Here is a 17,193-nt window from a genome sequence, read left to right on the forward strand (position 1 = left end):
GATCGGAAGTAGAAGGTGTTAGATTTTGGAAGTCTTAAAGGAGAACTAACAGAAGTGAGGCTGTTTTGTGGCCGCTCTGTGTTCAGGACCCACGCCAAAATTCCCCTGCTCCAGGGTGCTGGGGCGGGAGGTTTAAATCGGGGTTTAGGGAAACCTCTGCTAGAGACTGTCCCCATCAGCCTTGCATTTGAGGATCCAGAAATAAAGAGAGACGTCATCAGTTTTGAGAGCTGCTTTTTAATGCTTTTCTGTGAGAATAAAACAGGGAGCCGGTCCTTTGTGCCCATCGCGCAGGTTTAAGTGAGGATATGCTATCAGTTAAAACTAGAAAACATTGTTCTTCCCAGTCTTTTTCCTTCTTCCCTGTCTGTCCCCGACCTAGGGATGTGTAGTAAGACTCCTGGCAAAAAGTGACAGAATTTTATGATTTTAGTTAGAAATACCCCTTGCTTCTCATACTGAGGTTTTCACCGACACGCAACTTGGTGGCATTTTTGAAGGCTGTGAAGTGTGGCTGCCCCAGCCTGATCCTGGGAGGCTGCTCCAGTCCGTGTCTTCAAGGTCTCCCGCCATTGGCCGCCTCCTGGTGCCCAGGGACCTCCAGAGAGAACTCAACCTCCCAGCCCCAGTGGCAGGAGTCCTTTTGCACGTTTTTTAGTTTACCTTCCTGAAACATCTTCCTTCACACTTGAGACTCAACCACCAGCACTAAAATGGGACAGAAGAGGAACCTGGGCTGCATCGGTGGGATGAAACTGGGTGCAGATGCCCTCCGATCCCCGAGCTGGGCTGTGGGACCAGAGCTGGTCCGAAGCAGCCTCTGGGGACAGGGGACAGTCACGCTCAGCCCAGTGCTGGGGTAACTGCAACCCAGACAGGGAGGCAGCCTGTCCACCCTCCTCGGCCAGTTACTTAAAACAAACTTGGGGCCTAAGGAGCTGCTCCATTTTCTGCACCAAGTGTTTGCAGGCTGAGGAAGTAGCTACACACATTTTAAAGAAAGGCTGACCTGACCAGATGTGCGTCTGAGTCGCTTGCCGCCCCATCTGCAGGGCTCTCCCTCTGGACCCCTGTCCCTGCCCCCCGACCAGCGTGAAAACTCACTGGAGATGACTGGGGATCCTCAATGGAGGGTAGGGGGCCAGTTGTCGCCTCTTCCCCGCTTTGCGGTGACTGGGGTGGTCCTGGCACACTCGCTATCTAGACAGCTTCTCATCACTTGTGCATCAGCATGCTAATTGCTGTATGACTAATTATGCCCTGAATTCCAGTTGATTTTCTTAATGAGACAGCTGGGTTAATTATGTAATCGTATGATTACATTAGCCTAGAGTGCCCTGGCGAAAAGGAGCGTCTGCCGCGCTCTGATGTCATCTCGGGGATGGCGCTCACGGGGGCACATCCACCCTCTGGCCGGTGGCGGGGGCTCCGTGCACATGCAGGCTAGGATCTTGGGACGTTAGGCTTTGCAGTCCTCACAACATATACGGAAGCATCCCCAGCATCCCACGGCCCCAACAGAAACAGCCTTGCAGCACCCCCACTGGCCGCTCTCTCCTCTGAGTCACTTTGTCCGCTGAACCCACCTCCCACCTGGTTCCCCTCCTCCTCAGACCCGCGCTCCTTCTGCAGGACTCCCAAGTGTGGGATGCCCTGGGACTCGCCTCGGCCCTTTCTCTTCTCCATTTACCTTCTCTCCTGGGCGACTCTGATGTCTGCAAGGCTCTCAAACTCCACGTGATCCCAGACAGCAGCTGATGCCCCCACCCCCACCCCGGAGGTAAATGTCATCACCTTTCACACAGTTGCTTAAGCCACAAAGTCAGGTGTCGCCCTGAATTTCTTTCCCTCCCTCCACCTTACAGCCAGTCTATCAATAAGTCTGCTAACCCAGACTTCAGAATATACCCTGAATTCCACCATTCGTCCTGTCAGCCACCCCTCATCCAAGCCTCCGTTACCTCTTGCCAAATTTACCCCACCTCCTCTGTCCCTTTGCACAGCAGCCCACGGGTCCAGGTCAGTGGTCTTTGAGCTACTTTTGTTCATGTCCCCCAACAGTAAAAAAATTTCAAAATTGTACTCCCAATATAAACAGTTAACTTATTTATTTAAATGATGTACATGGGTCATTATAATGCTATATGAAATACATTGCAAATCATACACTAAAAGAGAATTAAAGGATGTGGAAGACTAGAAAAGACTTAAAATTTACATTTTATTAGCAGTACAAAAAAAGCTTTGCTCTCACTAAAAATTTATATTTCAAAATCAACCTCATTGAGGCATAATTTTCATATAACACACATCTAGTTTAAGTGAACAATTTGACAGTGTGGTCAACCATACAACCAAGATACAGAACATTTCTACCACCTTGAAAGTTCCCTTATGATCCCAAACTCCAGCAACCTCTGATCTGCTTTCTGTCAGTCTAGATTAGATTAGATTTGTCATTTCTGGAATTTCGCATAAATGGAGCCCTTGGGTAGGTACTCTCTCGCGTCTGGCTTCCTTCACTCAGCGTGGAGTGCTGGGGTTTGTTCATCCACATTTACTGGGGAGTGGTATTCCACCAGGTGGATATATAACAATTTGCTTACCCATCCACATGGTGATGGACATTTGGATTGTTTCCATTTGTTACTATTATGAGAAAATCTAAACCATTCATAGCCAGCCATTCACTGCCCACCCCCCCCAAATCCACGTGGGAGTTCCAGTTACTCCGTGTCTTACTCCACCATTCGGTGTTGTCAGTCTTTTCAGTTTTAGACGTTATATGAATGTAAAGCATATTTCATTGTTTTAACTTGCATTTTTTTGATGACTAATGATGCTGAATATTTTTTCATGTGCTTTTGGACCTTCATAGATCTTCACTTCTAAAGTATCTGTTTGAATCTTTTGTCCATTTTTTTTAAACGGGTTGTTTGGCTTACTATTGAATTATAGTTTTTATATATTCCAGATACAAGTCCTTTGTCAAATGTATGCACTGAAACTATTTTCTCCCAGTTCCTTGTCGTTTGAAGAGCAGTTTTTCAATTTAATAAAGTCCAGTTTATTAATTTTTTTCTTTTATTGGTTCTTGCCTTTTATGTTCTAAGAAATCATTGCCTAGTCCAAGGTCATACATTTTTTTTCTCCTGTATGTTTTTTTAGTGAAGTTGTATAGTTTTATCCTTTCCTTTTAGGTGGGCCTATGATACATTTTGAGTTAATTTTTATGTATGGTGTGAGGTAAGGGTTGAGTTTCATTGAAAATTAATGGATGGTATATGTGTGAAGGGTTTTTCTCTGGACCTTTTATTTTATTTAATTGATCTGTATGTCTATCCTTACACTAATATCATACTATCTTGATTCTTGTAGCTTTATAATCAGTCTTGAAATCAGGTGGTATAAGTCCTTTATCTTTGGTCTTCTTTTTCGAACTTGTTTTGGCTAATTTAGTTTCTGTGTAAATTTTAGACTTGACTTGTCAATTTTTACAAACAAGCCTGCCAGGATTTTGATCTGGATTTCACTATATCTATAGGTCAATTTGAGGAAAATTGACAACTCAACACTATTGATTATTCCAGTCCAAACATGGTATATTTCTTTATGTCTTCTTTAATTTCCCTCAGTAGTATTTTATAGTTTTCAGCATACAAGCCTGGCACATACTGTGTTCAATTTATCCCTAAGTGGGTCATGTTTCTGGATGCTGTAGTGAATGGGTTTTTTTTGTAATTTTCTTTTCCAATTCTTTGTTGCTTTTAAATAGAAATATGATGGATTTTTATATAATAATATTATCTTTGTGACCTTTTAAAACTTACTTACTAGTTGTGAAAGTATTTTTGGAGATTCCCTAGAATGTTCTATCCTGAATGTTCCTTGTGCCCTTGAAGAGATTATGTACTTTACAGTTGTTGGATGGGAATATTCTGTGAATAACAGGTCAAATTGATTGTTTTATTCAAGTTTCTTATATCCATATTGACTTCCAATCTGTAATGTCATATATTTCTTTTTCTTCCTTTTTTTCTGGCCAGGACCTCCAGTACAATGTTGAAAAGAAGTAGAAAAAGCAAATACCCTTGTGCTGGTCCCAACCTTAGGGAAATCATTCAGTCTTTCACCATTAAGTATGATATTAGCTGTAGGGGTTTAAAAGGTTGGGAAAATTCCCTTATATTCCTAGTTTGCTGAGAGTTTTTGTCATAAGTGGGTATTGAATTCTGTCCTTTTTTTTTTTTCTGCATCTGTTGAGATGATCAAATGATTTTCTTCCACATTCTCTTAATGTGGTGAAATAGATTGATTTTCTAATGTTAAACCAACTTTGCCTTCCTGGGGTAAGTCTTATTTATGATGCATTGTGCTTTTTAGAATTTGCTGGATTTAATTTGCTGAAATTTTTATTAAGGATTTGTGCATTTAAGTTCGTAAGGAGTATGGCACTGCAGTTTTTTGCCTTTCTTTTTTCTTTTAATGTTTTTTATGAATTTTGGTATCAAGGTAGTAGTGCTGGTCTCCTAAAATGAGTTGTGAAGTGCTGAAATGGTTTAGGTAAGATTGCTATTACTTCTTCCTTAAAACATCTCTAGTTCACCAGTGAAGCCATCCAGGCCTCAGATTTTTTTTGTTGTTGTTACAGAGTTTTTAATACAGATTTAACTTCTTTAAGGTAGAAGGCTATTAAGATTTTTCATTTCTTCTTGAGTCAGTTTTGGAATTTTTTCAAGGAATGATCCATTTCATGTAAATTATCAAATTTATTGGCATAATGTTGTTGATGAGATTTCATTACCTTTTAAATATCTGTAGAATGTATAGTTATGTCCCTTTTTTCATTCCTGATCTTGGGATTTGTGAATTCTCTCCTTTTTCTTTTTTCTTTGCTCGATCAGTCCAGCTGGAAGCTTATCAGTTTTACTTTGGGTTTAACGTGCTTTTCTTTCTTGAGTTTCTTAAAGTGTAGACTTAGGGGCTTTGATTTATTCCACTGTGATCAGAAGATGTGCTTTGTATGATTTCTGTTCTTTTAAATTTATTGAGACTTGTTTTATGGCCCAGTATATGTTCTATCTTGGTGAGTGTTCCATGTGCCCTTGAAGAGAATGTGTGTCTGTAGTTGTTAAATGTAGTGTTTTGTAAATGTCAATTAGGTCAAGTTTGTCAATGGTATTGTCCAAGTCCTTTGTATCCATACTGATTTTATATCTAACTGTACTATTAATCGGCAAGAACAGTTTTGAAATCTTTATCATTACAGAGTTGCTTCACTTGCGTTTTTAATTCATGTTTTTAAGCTTTGTTTCGTAGTATGTATACTTTTAGGATTGTTACATCTTCTCAATGATTTGATTCTTAACTTTATACAGTGATTTTATTTTTCTTAATATTCCTTGTACTAAAGTTTCCTTTGTCTCATTTTGATATAGGCACTCCAGCTTTCTTTTGATTACTGTGTTCAGGTTATATCTTTTCCTGTTAACCTATCTGTGTTGTTTTATTTAAGTTATGTTTCTTATAAACAGCTATGTCGTGTTTTTTAAATCCAGTCTGACAATCTGCCTCTTAAGTGAAATGTTAGAGCTTTTATGTTTCGTGTAAGTATGGATAAAGAGGTTTAAGCCTGCCGTCTTGCTGTTTGCTTTCTACTTGTCTTGGTTTTTGTGTGTCTTTCTTGCTTTATTTTGCTTATTTTTTGTGATCTTATTTTATCTCCCAAATTATCTTATTAGCTATAATTCTTTGTTTTATTTTCTTAGTGATTACTCTGAGTTTCACATTAAGCATCTTTACCACACTACACCATCAAATAACATGACACCACTTCATACAATGTAAGAATCTTACAGTCTTACAGTACACTTTCATTTTTCTCCTTCCTGTCCTTTGTGTATTGTTATTTATTTTATTTCTACATATGTTATGCCCTTACAATCCATTGTTGTAGTTTTGCTTTTAAATAGTCAGTTATCTTTTAAAGAAATTAAAAATGAGAAAAGTAGTATTTCATTTTTACCCATATATTTACCATTTTTGGTGGTGTTTATTCCTTTGTGTCCATCCAGTTTTCCATCATCAGTTTCTCTCAGTCGGGAGCATCTCCTTTAACATACCTTTCAGTGTAGGTATGCTGGCAATGAATTCTGCCAGCTTTTGTTCATCATAAAACAGTAACAGAAAACGTCTGTCTCACACACATTTTTGAAGGATATTTTTTGTCGGGTATAAAACTGTGTGTTGGCAGATTTCATTCCTGTTTTTTCTGTCGGGACTTTGCTTCTGTCAGGAGGTCTCCATCAGCCTTATCTTTCCTCCCCTATGTGGGTCTTCTTTTCTCCAGCTTTTGAGATTTTCTTTTTATTCTTCTTTTCAGCAATCTGATTATGCTTGTTGGCTTTCTTTGTGTTTATTCTGCTTGGATTTTGTTGAGTTTCTTGGATTTGGGGGCTTAAAGCTTTCACCAAATTTGTACTGTTCCTTCAGATACATCCCTTGCCCCTTTCTGGGACATGTGTGTTAGATTGCTTGGTCTTGTTTCACAGGTTGGAATTTTAGTAACTTTTTTTTTTAGCCTCTTCTCTGTGCTTCTTTTTAGACAGTTTCTGTGACTATGTCTTTGAGTTCTCTGAGCTTTTTTAGTTGCAGTATCTAATCTGTTTAAGCCAATCTAGGGAATTTTTTTCATTTCAGATACTGTATTTTAAGCTCTAGAATTCCATCTGATTCTTTATAGCTTCTATTTCTCTCCTCATGTTTTTCTTTAAATCCTTGAGCATATTTATAATAGCTGTTTTAGTCTTTGTCAACTACTCCCTTTATTTCTTGTCATTTCTGGTTCTGTTTTTATTCACTGATCTTTCCCCCCTTATTATCCTGCTTCCTTGCATGTCTAGTAATTTTTGATTGGATGTTGGACATTGTAATTATTAACTGCATTTTGTTGTCTTTCTTAAAAGTGTTGAAATTTGTTTGGACAGGTAGTTAAATTATTTGCAGATCAACTCAATTATTCTGAGACATGTTTTTAAGCTTTGCGGGGGTGGGGGGGTCTAGACTAGTCTTGTCTTTAGGATTGGCTTAACCCTCCCCTCTGGTGTGGCTCTCTGGTGTCTCTGCTGAATGCCCTGGCTATTCAATGAGTCTCTCTTCCCTGGCTGGTTGCAACTAGAAAGCCTCCCAACACTCTGCAAACTCTGGGAGTCATTTGCTTAGACCTTCCTTGTGGTTTTTTGCCCAGCCTTGTGGAGTTTCACCCTGTGTGTATATATGCACCTTATTTTTTAGCAACAGACTTTAGGTTACTCCTCTGCAGATTTCTTTAACTCTTTCTCTTCATATCTCCCTCCTTTCCAGTGCTCTGCCCTATAAATTCCAGGTACCTCAGCCTCCCGATCTTCTGATCTCTGTCTTCTCAACCCAAGAAGCCTATCTGCTTGGGTTCCCCCTTCCCTGTGCTGCTGCTAGAAAGTGTTTCCCAGAAAGTCAGGGTGGTCATAGGGCTCACCTTATTTGTTCCCCTCCTCTCGGAGATCACCTCTCATCCTGCTTGCCTGGCTGTCCAGTATCTGTAAACAGTTGTTTTGTATAGATTGCCTAATATTCTACTTGTTCATGGCCAGAGGGCAAGTCCGCTACCAGTTAATCTATCATGGCTAGAAGTGGAAATCTCCAAGTTTTGTTAATTTTGTTCTTGGTTTTAATGGCTGTCATTAGTGACTGGAAAAGATAACTCACAAAGATACATAGATCCAAACCAAAGCAGTACATTATTAGTTAATTTTACAAAAATATGGTTCATATTTTTGAAACCTGCCTACCAGTTATAAGAAAGTATTAGTTAAAATTCAGCTAGGTAATTTCTGTTTACCCTGGGGTTTGATTTTTCTTCCTAACTAGTCAGAAGATACTGTATTTTTTGTATTATTAACAACTGATCTGAAACTCCTTTTGGTAAAGACTTCATCAGGCTGGAGTTGGTTGATAATAGGTAACATTTATTGAGTATCAGCTCCGTGCCTGGCAGTTTCCTAAGTGTATACACATCTTATCTTAGTTGATCTTCACAACAACCTCATGGTATAGAACCAATTCTTTTGCCAAATTTATACATGATGGAAGTGAGATACAAAGATACTAAGTAAGGTTGCACAACCGGTAAGTGGCAGCACTGGGATTCGATCGTATGCCGTATGCCGTCCGGCCCGCACTGTAAACCATTGTGCTGTCCTCCCTCTCTTATGATCTGAGGCATGGAAACATTTTTGTGGAGAATGTTTTCTTTGCCTATAAGTTTGTATGATGATTGGAACATGTCCAAATACCCGCTTTTAGAATGCTGTCACTGTAGATGAGTTTCATTCAAGATGTAGTTTTTTTTTCCCCCCACTAAGTATTAAAACATCACATTTACTTCAAAGACGTAGATTATGTGTTTATTTTTTTCCTAAATGTCTGCCAGGCAGCACATTACTGATAGCCATCTGCCATCACAGAACAGGACAGCTAATTTGGAACACTTAGCTTTTTAAAAGAAAATTGTATAACTCATCTTTAAGCTTAAAACTCTTAAATACTTTGCAACTAGAAAACCAACAAACCTCTCTGTGGTTTAGACCACTGCAGTTTTCTTCCCATGCCCCAGTGGCTCATCTTGCACGAGTCCTGTTCTCTGATGGTTTTTCCCATCAGTAGAACTGAATCCAAATTTGGTCCTCTAGCTCACTTCAGACACTGTATTTTTATGAGACTGTTGTATTACCTGCTGTGCAACAGGGCACCGCACACACTGTGTTGTCAGCTCTGAAATTCAGTTTGATTCTTCTTTATATCTTCTATTTCTCTCCTTAATTGTGTTCATCTTTTTCTTTAAATCATTGAGCACAGGCTTCCCCCTCTGACCACTTGTCCTTTGCTGCTTTCGCTTCCCTTCATTGTGCCTCACCAGCTTCTCCCTGTGCCTCATATCTGCCACGCTCACTCCCGCCTCTGGACCTTTGCACTGCTGAGCCCTCTGCCATGTGTCTTCACCTTCTCTCCTCTTCGACATCCAGATCTCAATCCCAGTGTCACCTCCTTGGAGGCCCTCCCTGTCTATCTGTCTCCAGCACCCAGTCCCCATTCTCCACACCCTGTTTTCTCATGTGGCAGTACTGAAAGTGTTGTTTTGTTTGGTTTTGCTCTTTGTCTTTGTCTCCCTCACATCAGTAGAATGTCAAGGAATTTGTCCTGTTCACCACTGTATTCCCCCAGCGCCTAGAACAGCCCTGATGTCCTAAGATGTGTGCGTGGGTGCCGGCAGTTAGGCAGAACTGTTCTTTTTCTGTGTCTTCCTCTTCCCTGCTTCTTGCTCCCCTACCTGCTGTTTTTTCCACATGGACTGACTGCCCCACTGTCTCCTCTTCACAGGTCTAAACTCTTTTAAAAAAAAAGAGCCTCCTCTTTTAAAAAAAAAAAAAAAAAAAACCTCCCTTTCCCAGTTTCTCATCTGGCCCTTCTTGCTTTACCTTGTTTATTTGTGAACATGGTTTATCTCTGCTCTGAGGCTGGTCCCAGCTGACTTGGCTGAGTGTCTGTCCCAGTGCCTCACTCAGGTCTTACCCAGAGTGGATAGATGCTTAGGGAATACTTGTTATAGTAGAACTTGAAGAGACAATATAATTTAGTTGGCTGCTGGTTCAGGAAGCAGAAATCTTAATTAGACTTTGGCGCACCTGTTTGCCTGGCCGACTTCTCCCCCCACCGTCCCTGGGTGAGATGCCAGCGCCTGACACATGGCAGAGCCCCCTCCCCCGACCTCTGGCCGTGATGGCTGGAATTAGCGAGATAATGTTACATGTACTTCAGAGACCGTGCTGAATAAATACAGGTGACTGTATTGTTTGTTATAACTAACGTTCTTTGCGTCCTGTGTTGCATAATGAGCTCTAGAATGCCTCAAAGAGTGTTTTAGGAATGAACTATTAGGTGATTGTAAAACACTTTGCAAGTCTGTCACGTTGGTGGATGGCACTAGCAAGAAAGTGCGTTGACTTGGAGGCGGCAGGGAAGATGGGTTGCCGGATTTTGCGTGTTCCTGTTCCACATATGGGTGTGTGCCCTTGCCTCCCCTAGACAATTCCCTAATTGAGCTGCTGAGATCGGAGGCTTGTGACGTTCAGAATAAGACCTAACAATACTTGTGTGGGGTTTAAATGGCATTGGAAATCATTAACAAGACAAAAAGCTATGATTTCCCCAAGATTAACATGCAGGCTGGGGTTTGGCATGCCGAAATTCATTGTTTTGGTCTCTAGCCCAAACATGCTAGAGTCATTATATTGTCATGTGGTAATTAGCTGTTCCTTTAATACAAGTAATAAAAATTAAGCCTAAGAGGTACTTTAGCAATGCCTTTTACATAATCCAAAACAGTATTCAAATGCTGTAGGCAGTGAGTCATTCAACTGTACTGTAGTAAAGTTTGAAGTTTAATGCATAGAGATGTTTGAACATTCAGTTCATTCTTTATTCTGTGACCAGCTCTGCTACTGAAGCATTAACCTTTAATCGTGTTAAATTAAATATACATGCCATAATGAATAATTATGAGATTGCCAGAGTTTTCATTTACAATATAATGCTTTGAAAATTTGTCTAAAGGGCCTAGTTACCATTCACTTGATAATGTGCATGTTATTTTTTATATGTCACTGAATTCCTTGCTGAATCGAAGGAGGGAAACTGTATTTTATTCGAAGCAGACACAGTGGGTCCCGGCCTCTTAAAAGGAATGGCCTGGAAAAGTTGTCAACTGAAGTTTTAGGGATGACGGGCAGTATACTAGCTTAGCTCTTTAAAAATACCATTTTGTACTGGCAATTGTGCCAGGAAACCTACACGAGTGAACATTAATAGAATGTTATACACGCACAGGGGTCCTCCTTCTTGTCAATGCTTCCCTGACCTCTCTTTCAAGTTCAAGTTGTCATTCGACATGGAGGGGGCCATGGGCATACTGTCTGTTACCTCCTTCAGTCCATTTGTCCAGCACTAGGCCATAGAGGGAGAGGTAAGGGGGTGGGGAGTGGGAAGATATCCAGGGGACACTGAGATTAAAAAAAAAAACTGCACCCAGAATGTTCTGAGGATGTTCACTCTTTAGTGTTATTACTGCTCCTACTTACAAGGAACCATCTCCCCAAAATAGCTTTTGAAATCGAATTTAATATAAATATTTTAACACTGATAAAAATAATACCGAGAAACCACCAGTGAGAAGGCAGTGATGCAGCCGTGAGCTGTACATGCACACAGAATCAGTGCCCCGCGGCCGGGATTTCACGTGACGGATGGTGTTGGGGTTAAACACTGTTCTGCACGCACCCCGGTGCCTGCCTTCTGTAAACCCTGCGAAGATGCTGGCATCTCAGGGCGGTCCTGGCTCCTGGTGGACGCGCCAACCGAGACCCGGTGAACCGAGGCCTCGTTTCCAGGAACCAAGGGTGGTCTGAAAAATGACTGGCTCTGGTGTTTGGAAATTAAGTGAACTCTTGAACATATACCCTTGTTGATCCACTGGGCTCGGTGTTTAGCATTCCTCAACCGGAGACTAAATCCTCGCAGCCGTCTCACAAGTGAGGCTGGCGTCCATACCAGAAATATCTTCCGTGATCTTTTCTAAGCCCAGCAGACTCGCGGATGCTTCTACCCCGGCGGGGCCCGAGGGTCCTAGAGGAAGTGGCCCACTGGTGCCCGGCAGGGGGACAGTAAGTGCCTTTCAGGCAGGAGAAATAAAAATAAAGACCGAATTGATGCCAGAAGAACATTTAGTGTCTCTCCACTTTGGGTTGAATTAATGGTAAAGGCAAAGGCCTCACCAGTACTGTAAACCCCGTGTCCGCAGTCTCCGATTTTACATTCAGATCCGTCCGTAAATCTGATGGTGGACGGCACGTTGAGCTGGCTGCAGGGCCTCTCATAACTGGCCCAGGTGCCGCTCTCCTGCTGTTTGTGTTATAACCAGGTGTGTGGTGGCCTCCTCGCTGAGTGGCCCGCTGGCCCACGATGAGTCACAGTGGCTAGGCCACCAGCTGTGCCTCTGGAGAAAGGCAGAACCCCCCCACCCAGGGCAAAAACGTGGGGTTCTCCCATCTTCAGCTCACTAGCTGTTAAGCCCTGGCTGACTCCTGAGCATCCTTCATTAGTAAAGGAGGATCGTGTTGGAGAGCGGTCCTGTGCTGAATAGAGTGTCCTGGTACAGAGTCTGCCCCCTCGGGGCACCTTCCTCTTTGGAAGGATGGTCACTTGATCTCACAGACTTGGGGTCGAGTTCTCTCTGCCCACTAACCAGCCAGGAATCCTGGGCACATCACCCCACCTCCCTGAGCTTGAGTTTCCCCTTCTGTGGAAGGAACATGGTCCGCGTCTCACAACTGTCTCCCAGGACTGTCCCGAGGCTCAAACAAGAAAATGACCGTAAAAGTGTTCTGTGACAGCCGGATGCTTTCCAGGTGTCAGGTGTGATTTCCAACTTCCTAAGAATTATTGAAAACTTGAGGCTTACAGCGCCTTCACGTTCGCTGCCTCCTCCGAGTGCGGTTCTAGGTGACGAGTGATTTTCCTGGGTCCTCCCTTCACTGCTGCCATGTGTATCTCTCTTCCTATCAGTTAGATCAGGGAACGGAAAATCTCTCCAGTGTCATACCAGGCCCGAGCGATGCGCAGATCCCAGGGAGCCTGCCCCTTTTCATCCACAGGGGACCCTGGGTGGGTCTGTGTGCACATCCCTTAGCAGCCGCGGAGAAGCGCCCCATCCATCCGGCCACGATCCCCAGGGGAGCTAATTCCCTGGGAGCCACGAGACCAGCTCCGAGCCTCTGTGAGGCCAGGAAGGTGGCTCGTCTGTGTCCCCAGTGGGATGACATGTCTCCCTCTCGTGCAGATCCCGTCCCGGCTCTGGACCTCGGGCAGCAGCTCCAGCTCAAAGTGCAGCGCCTGCATGACATTGAAACAGAGAACCAGAAACTTAGGGAAACTCTCGAAGAATACAACAAGGAATTTGCTGAAGTGAAAAATCAAGGTTGGTGGAAGATGTATTTGTTCTTTGCTTTGGGCTTTTTCTTTCTTTCTTTTTAATTGCCTTCCCTGTACTGCTGGGACTAGCTCTGACTGTCGCATACGTCAGAAAGTCAGGGTGGGGCAAGAGTCAGCGTCGTTAAAGAGAGGTGATGATGATGCTTAGCTGTTGAGAAGGCAGACTTCTCCTCTGCGCAATAAGTACATACGACTTTATTGCCTGCCCAACGGGACCGATCTTTCCTGAATCATCACATGATAGGATCAGCCTTTTAAAAGACGGATGCGTTGCCTGCGGGTGTCACCTGTCAGAGAACCAGCTTGTGATCAACATGCAGTAAGTCATTTAATAATTGCTGCCAATACATTAAGACTTTAGATGCTGCTTTCACGTCCCCACGCTTAAGCACCCCGCATCCTTGTTGGCGTCACCCTCCTCATGACGAATTTCACGAAGGAAAACAAAACAGCCTCTTAGTGTGGTTGTCCAGCCATCATCAAGGAGAGAGGGCAAAGGTTGCCTGGCTTTCCCTGTCAGGGAAGAACAAAGACATTTCTCCCACACCTCCAATCCAGACAGGTCCCAGTCAGGAGCCTCGTGGCTGCCTTGTCGTGAAGAAAAATCGCAACCCCATCTGACCACTGCTGCAGGGTTTTCAGCCAAGTCCACGTAGAAGTGGCCTGTTTGGTTTTGTTTGGGGTCGGGGGGAGGGAGGCGACAGAGAGGAGAACAAACTGCTGGCGGGGTGGGGAGGGGGCTTCCCTTGAGCGGCCTTCTGTATAAGCTCCGAGGCCAGAGAAGGAATTACTTGGGAAAGAGTTTAGAAGGTGTCCTTGGGGTGGTCTACGGAAAGGACCCCCGAAGAGGCGGGAAGGTCAGGGCCTGAGCCGTGAGAGCGGCCCCTCCCTGGGGGAACACCACCTCAATCTGGCCCCACAGGAAGTGGTGAGCTTGTGGGACTCGGGGGACGGTTTGGGCCGCTGGGGAGCCGGGTGTGGGACTTCAGAGGCGGGGTACAGTGAGAGAAGTGCTCCCTCCCCCTAGCAGGGTGTGGCTCTGGCCAGGGGTGCAGGGGACAGAGACGCCGCGGAGGTGTACCCTCTGCCTTTATTGCCGCACTGCCCACAAAGGCTGTGCCTGTTGCTTCCTTCCAGTGACCTCTGGCATCTTACTCCAGTGACAGATCCACCGTTTGGGTTTCCTTCAGTTTGGCTGGTTCTGTTGGAGGGCAGGAGGGCGGTGTGGGTGGACCGAGGGCTCCACCAGGTCGTCCTCTCCCACCTGCCTGGTCGGTGCCCCAGGGCCAGTTTACCAGTGAGCAGCCATAACTGGGAGTGGGGCCATCTCCCCAAAGGCCTCACTGGATGGGAGTTTTTAAATAGAGTCCAAGACTCAAGAACAAAGGCTCCAGAGGCCGGCAGGCCTGGCCAGGCCCCTTTCTTGCCGCCAACTTCGCCATGCGACCTTGAGCGTACGGTCATGTCGTTAAAGCCTGGTTTTCTTGGATGCAGGGCGTCAGGGATTCTCCCGCTAACAGCGTAGGGCTGTTGCAGGATTAGAGATGCGGGCGAGGCAGTCAGTGCTGTTCCCAACGCTCAGTCAGTATCCACGGCTCTTACTGAGCACTGTGGGTTTCTTTCTAGAAATCACCCCCTACCCTTTTTCTTTATTGGTATCTTTACAGATTTTCCCAGCCTCCAGAAAAAACAGCATTTTCCTCTCTTTTCTTCACACTAGAAAAAAGGATTTTGATTTGGAAGTGTTAGCACGCACACCACTTGTTTTATTTGCCACAGCTGTAGTGTGGATTGGCAAAACATTGGAGCAGGACAGGAATTTCTCTCTCACGTGCTCTAATTCTCCCCCCACCCCATTTCAAGATGAGTAAAGGGGGCCCCTGTAAAGACAAGTTGGCCCCTGGCCCCCTGAGCGGCTCTCCCTGGCAAAGGGGCCCCCAGGCAGTGCCCCCGACCCCCCTGGGAGGAGCACAGATGGGGTCCCACTGAGAAGCCCACTGCAGTGAGCCCGGGCGTCTAGGAGCCGTCCAGATGTTTCCACCCCGTCATTAAGGGCAGACATGCTGTAACTGATCGTCATGCAGACCATCCAGTTAAAAGAACGTGCAGGCGTTTCCAGAGGTGACCTGTGCTGGTGTCTGTTCTGGAAGTGTTCCACTCCTGCCCGGTTTTGGCCCCACCTCTCTGGCTGGAGAGGAACGTGTGTCACTAACCACTGTGCTCACGGGGCATTTCTCCCAGCCCCCACGCGACCAGCCCAAAAGGCCAAAGCCCCCTCCCACCCCCGCCTCCCTCAGATGCCCGGCCAGGGTCACTGGTCTTAATCCCTCTCTCCTCCTCTGAGGAGAACCCTCTGGTGCCATTTCATGGAAAGGGCCATTGCTTTTATCAACAAAAGGGCATTTAGCTTTTATCCACTAAGCCACGTGGGTATGAACGCCTGGCTGACGTGCTCCTGCCTCGCCCAGCGTGTCTGTGCAGCGCGGGGAGTGGAAGCGGACGTGAGCCATGGCCTGAAGGAACAAGGGCCACCAGCCCGGGTGCTTACTCGGCAGAGACTGGCAGGCGGCGTTGCCGCAGGAGCCCGGAGCCCCGTTGTCACTGCCCTGTCTGGGCCTCACCCTGTAGCCCGGCCTTGGCTCCTGTGTTCACTCGCACCTTGGCCGTTTCCTGAGCCCTGACCTGCGGCAGGTGCTGGGACCACCGAGAAGCTCGGCCTTGCCCTCTGCAGGATGGCCTGGGGCGGGACAGGTGCAGTCCCCAAGAGCTCCACTGTCCTCAGACCTGGGACCACAGCACTCTGCTGGGGACCGTCTGGCCCGCTCGGTGCTGTGGGGGTGTCTGAGGGGGACCAGGCGGAGCGGTCCTGCCCCAGAGCCACCCACGGGTCTGAGTTAGGACCCTACCCTGTTCATTGCATCTGCTCTCATGTTCCCATTTTGAGTCACTGAAGTGACTGCCATGAACCTGTGCTTGGTGTTGGGGGACCTGGGCTTTCTGGGGACGGCCCTGCCTCCCAAAGTGCCCCGTATCCCAAGCAGAACTTCATCACGCAGCACTGCTGCCCGCACCCCAGGGGCTCACCCTCCCTCAGATGTGGCTCCCCTGGGCCCCATGTCAGCTCTGCGCACGCCACCCAGGTCTGCCAGGCTCCAGCCCTTGGGGGGAGAGTGCTCTCTGCATCCCAGCTCCAGGGCTGGTCCCTCCTAGCCGGAGATAATGCGCGCTGTGTCCACTTAGCACTCTGTGCGTTTCATCACTTCTGAAACAACAGAGCTGTGGCCCACGGCTAGGACGGTCTGTAGCTTTCTTCCAAAATGTGCACATAATTATGAACTGTTTTCTTTGTAAGAAAGTACTTAAACCCACACTAAAACGTTATTAATCTTCCCTCGATAGAGGACTAATTTAAGGTTCATCAATCAGACGTTATTATATTTTACCATTGATTTCCCCCCTTCTTTTTCTTAAGTTGTATCAGAGAGACATAGTTCTTCTTCCCAGCAAAATCCATTGATCCTCCTCAACCTAAATGTTTAAAGTTCAATTTAACATTTAGGGAGTAAAAGTTCTCCGAAGGGACTTGTAACTATTGATTTCGTGTCAGAATTGAAGAGCTAAAGTTTAAAACACGCCAATCCTGCTAGGTTACGAAAGCTGGTATGTGTAGCCAGTGGACCTGTGTTTCTCTTACTGGAGTTTTTTTTTGTTGTTATTTTTCCCCCCTTTCTGCAGAGGTTACGATAAAAGCACTTAAAGAGAAAATCCGAGAATACGAACAGACTCTGAAGAACCAAGCCGAGACCATAGCTCTCGAAAAGGAACAAAAGTTACAAAATGATTTTGCAGAAAAGGAGAGGTGAGCCTGCGTTGGGGTCTGCACACGCTGACTTGCTGACGTCGTGGTTTTTACTTCTGCCTTTCCCATCACGGGACAGGTTTTTAAATGTGCCTGTGAAATAAGCCCTGGTTAGAAACCAAACTCCCAGGGGCTCTAAGGCACAATTTCATTGGGAAAATAAAGGCATCCCTGATCCTGTAATTTGTGAGAGGACCTTGGGTAAAATGTACCCATCTTTCCCCATTGGTGGATCGTGTCAGCTGGTCAGAGGC

At 45.2% G+C, this 17,193-nt stretch overlaps 1 protein-coding gene across 12 annotated transcripts in view; it reads left to right on the forward strand.

Annotated features, from left to right (window-relative positions):
• The window catches only part of CUX1 (cut like homeobox 1), a 353,997-nt gene that overhangs the window by 209,093 nt on the left and 127,711 nt on the right, over positions 1-17,193 (forward strand). For all 12 annotated transcript variants that reach the window (XM_074345859.1, XM_074345857.1, XM_074345864.1 and 9 more), the window contains exons 5-6: positions 12,929-13,066; positions 16,816-16,939. In XM_074345859.1, coding sequence (XP_074201960.1) covers positions 12,929-13,066; positions 16,816-16,939 — 262 coding nt within the window. The remainder of the gene's footprint in view (positions 1-12,928; positions 13,067-16,815; positions 16,940-17,193) is intronic.

Source organism: Camelus bactrianus, chromosome 18 (assembly GCF_048773025.1).
Source record: "Camelus bactrianus isolate YW-2024 breed Bactrian camel chromosome 18, ASM4877302v1, whole genome shotgun sequence".
Classification (NCBI taxonomy): Eukaryota; Metazoa; Chordata; class Mammalia; order Artiodactyla; family Camelidae; genus Camelus; species Camelus bactrianus.